This window comes from Nestor notabilis, unplaced genomic scaffold (genome assembly GCF_000696875.1).
Source record: "Nestor notabilis isolate BGI_N333 unplaced genomic scaffold, ASM69687v1 scaffold7382, whole genome shotgun sequence".
In the NCBI taxonomy this organism is placed as follows: domain Eukaryota; kingdom Metazoa; phylum Chordata; class Aves; order Psittaciformes; family Psittacidae; genus Nestor; species Nestor notabilis.
This window is the reverse complement of record NW_009916909.1, coordinates 82,794-86,898: the sequence shown is the minus strand read 5'-3', so window position 1 is coordinate 86,898 and position 4,105 is coordinate 82,794. Positions and strand designations below refer to the sequence as shown.

The window sequence follows — 4,105 nt, the reverse complement described above, 5'->3', positions numbered from 1 at the left end:
TGTAGGGAATGAAGATTTTGCACGAAGAATTGTTCCTGTCTCTCTCATGGTGAAATAGTTTGTCCTGTGCTTTTTCTTACAATGGAAAAGTAAGAAACACATCCTTTTCCACTAGAATGTGTTAATTAAAAATATAAAAAGAATTAAAGATTGCTGATGGACTGACCATGTAGTCACCTATTGATGTCTAGGAAACATTAGTAAGAGCAAACTGCTTCTCTTCTTACCATCTGTGACCATTTGGTGTGCTGGCTTCTTTACACCACCTATTTATCTCATCTAAAATCTCATGAGGGAAGATCCCTATTGTTGCCTATTTATGTGGCTTTTCAGTATTTCATTTAGTTATTTAAAGAATATTCATTTCAGGACCAAGACAGCTAGAAATGGCTGTGGCATGTAAACTGCACTGTGAGTAAGATGGCCATATATGACTTAATACATCTAGCTTCAATCTAGCTAATTGTCAGTCTGCTTGAATTCCCTTACACGTGAATCAGCACTTCCACTAGAAATAATTTAGAGACCCTGGCTGGCCTTAATTTACAAGATGATTCACTTTTTAAATGTGTATTTTCAGAGCAGATTGTACCTGCAAGGGATCCTAGGTTCCTCCAAGGTTGGAGGATCTTTTCACTACAGAAAGGATTGAAGAGGCTGTACACTGAAAGCTTAAACTAGTAACTCCATGTTTTGGGTTGAGGTATTTCATTCAGTGCATTACAGCTGCATAACCAGTGTAAAGTATTAGCCAAACTTTTAAGCAAACCGTCTTATACCTCAGGATTATGTTGTCTGAAAAACAACAGGTAACTCCATATTTTGCTACCAGGGTAAAGGCAGATGGGAAGCCTGTGTGTCTGGGCATCATGCATTCACTTCGTTAAACCTTGATCTGTTGGTAGAACTAATTTTGTTCAATGCTGAATTCTGCAAACTACATGTTGAAATTAAAATCATTGCTACAATGTGTTTGTAGTTTGTTATAGGAACGGCTACCATGGCTGAAAGGCATTTCTTTCATTGCAGTGAAACACTTCAGCATCACTGAATCAAAATGTTCATATTCATCTTAGGGCAAAGAGATTTCTGGGGCAGAATCAAGAGGACTCTGATGTTGCTAGTACTTGTGAGTGCAGGGGTACTGTCCATCTGTGGGTAACTGTGTATGGTACGCTCTTGGCTCTGCAGCCATGCATCTTTCTTTCCCCACATGTGCTAAGGCTGCATCTAGTTCAGAGCAGTTCAGTTTTGACCTTAAGCCACGTTCCCTGGAATAGCTACACGTAGTGCTGCCCAGAAGCACAGTGTGTATGCTTCACTGCCAAGTCTCTCTTAAGAGCTGAACCTTTTATTGGTTGGACACCCTTGGCTTTAGAAGGCACTGGTATAATATAAAGTCTACTGTAGGATACATTCTGCTGGCTTTGATAAGAAACTAAGATGACTAACACGACTTATCTCTCTTTTCTCCAGAAATCACAAAGCCACCACTAGCACCGAAACCAAAGATTATTGGTCATCTTTCTCCAGTAACTGTCTCCAAATTTTCTCCTTCACTGCCAAGGGCTGATATTCTTCATAACCCAAACTCTATGTTGAGGGGTCCCAAACCACCTATTGCTCCCAAGCCAAAATTCTCAGCTGACACTGAGGGCAAATCAGGTGTTTATACCAACAATAACTTAAATAAACGCTCAAATGCAAACCTGGTATGTCTTGATGGAGAGCTGTATGAAGGAAACCAATGCAATGCTGATTGCCCAGAATCTGAGGCAGATAATGAATACATTGTAGTTCCTGAAGCTCAGCTGACCAGCAAAGTCTGTAATGACTTGGAACATGAGCGTGATCAGAACCTAGATTCCTCTCCGGAGAATGAAGTCTTGGGAACTCCAGAAGAGGCAGAGAAGGAAGAGAATAACATTGCTAACGATGAGGATACCAGTGATCGAGAAGTCACTGAAGATGAGAACCATAACTCTTCAGATATTGCTGAACCAATGGAACCACACTCTGAAGAGTCAACCAGAGACTGTGACCAGTCTGAAGCACTTTGTGTGGAGCCCTCAAATGCCCCTGCTGGGGATAGTGATGCTTCCAAAAATGTAGATGAGGAAGAGGAAGATGAAGGTAATTGTAGTGAAACCAAAAACAAGGAGGAAACTTCTAACAACCTGGAACTGGTTAAGGACAACAGTGATTTTAAGACTGACACTGATAATATTTTAAGTAGGCATGAGGAACAAATGGGTGATATGCATAAAGATACCACTGTAATGCCACTACCTGCAGATCAATCAATCCCAAGTTGTGAGAAGGCAGGACAGGAGGAGGAGGAACTGCTGGAGATTTTAGAAAAGGGAGATGGGTGTCTAGCACATGATGGTGACCACCACAGTGCACATGCAAAGCTTGATTTGAACACAGAAGGGGAGTTAGAAAATGATGGCTGTGCAAGCCCCAACATGCTGCCAGATGAGGCCAATGAAGAAATTGCTCCTGGCTTAGAACCATGTAAAGATGAACCCAGTGCTGAGGGTGGTTTAGGAGAGTCCATCCATCAAACGGTAGCTGAAGAGGAGGAAGCAGACCCAAATGAGCACAATAATACAAACACAGGAAATGCCAGTGTTGGCTGCCAAATCACTGAGAGGAGAGGTGAGAAGACATTAGAGGTAGCCTGTGAAGCAAGCAAAGACTGTGGGAAAGGAGAAGAAGAAACTGTGAATGCAGAGAGTATGGATGATAGCTGTCAAATTGCTCTGTGTGAAAATGAATGTGATGAGGAAATACCTATGGAACATTCAGAGGAGAATCTTCAAACAGAAGGGACCTCACTGGCTGAAGATGGTGTGATCTCTGAAAGTCTACCTACTAATCCAGGGATGGGGCCAGAGTTGGAAAATGTGACTGTTGAAGAGCATGGTGAATGTATGGTGGAAACCTCTAAGTCAGATAAGCTGCAACTTGAAGACAATGAGGTGGAAGCAAACAGCCTCAGCCAAAGTGTCCCAAGTCCATCTCAACTGATACTACTTGAGGAAGACTTAGAAGTCTGTAAGCATGGCGAAATGAACATAGAATGTGGGGCCAGACGTGTCTTGCATGAAAATCTAGCAGTCCCTGAAGTGGTGATTGTGCCTGAAGAATCAGAGGAAAAAGAAACGAGCAGTGATTCCCTAGATGACCCTTATGTGCTTCCCACGGAAAATGAAATTGCTTATGATGGGCAGGCTGATTTAGGAGCTGATCACAATAAACGGGACGAATTAGGCACGGATGGTGAAAACAACTTGCTGCCCATTGATCGTAAAAGCATTGTCACTAGAACACGGTCGCTCTCTGGGAAAATGCCAGGCTATGTCCCAGAAACAGTTCCAGAAGAAAATGGACCTGAAACTGATTTGCCATCTTCCCACAATGGCCCTGGGACAGATTTAAGCAATAGCTTTTTTTCAGTGGAAGGGAAACCAGTGGAAGCCAACAGAGCATTACCAACGAAGTCAAGACGTTTCCTTTTATATCCTCGATCTTACTCTGTTGAGGGGAGAGAGATACCTGTCTCTGTTTACAGAGAAAGTGATGGCTGTGTACTGGACGATGGTAGAATAAAAAGGACAGAAGACAACTTGTCGTTGCCTTGTGTCAATGGTTCCTCAGGTAGTTTTTCACAGAGAAATCATCCTTCGTCATGTGGCATATCTCCTCCATCCTCAGTTGTGGATATACCACCTCCTTTTGAACTTGCCTACATCACCAAAAAGCCAATTACTAAAAGTTCCCCTTCACTTTTGATAGAGAATGATTCACCTGATAAGTATTCCAAGAAAAAGAAATCTTCCTTTAAGAGGTTCCTCACTCTAAAGTTCAAGAAAAAAGCTGAAAGTAAAGTCCATGTAGATGTTAATGTTTCCTCTTCAAGGTCCTCATCAGAGTCCAGCTATCATGGACCTCCAAGGCTGATGGAGCTGGACAGGAGAAGCCTAAGTAGCTCACCTCAACTAAAATCACATGTGGGGAAGCTCCGTGCATCTGAGTCTCCCTCAGCTGTTCTTTTCTATAAGGATAGTAAAAGAAAAGGAACACCCAAGTCCTTCAGCAG

At 42.4% G+C, this 4,105-nt stretch overlaps 1 protein-coding gene across 1 annotated transcript in view; it reads left to right on the top strand.

Annotated features, from left to right (window-relative positions):
• The first annotated feature begins 1,481 nt into the window (after positions 1–1,481).
• Positions 1,482–4,105, top strand: part of FGD5 (FYVE, RhoGEF and PH domain containing 5) — a 77,949-nt gene continuing 75,325 nt past the window's right edge. The window contains exon 1 of the mRNA XM_010024816.1: positions 1,482–4,101. Coding sequence (XP_010023118.1) covers positions 1,596–4,101 — 2,506 coding nt within the window. The 5' untranslated portion in view covers positions 1,482–1,595. The remainder of the gene's footprint in view (positions 4,102–4,105) is intronic.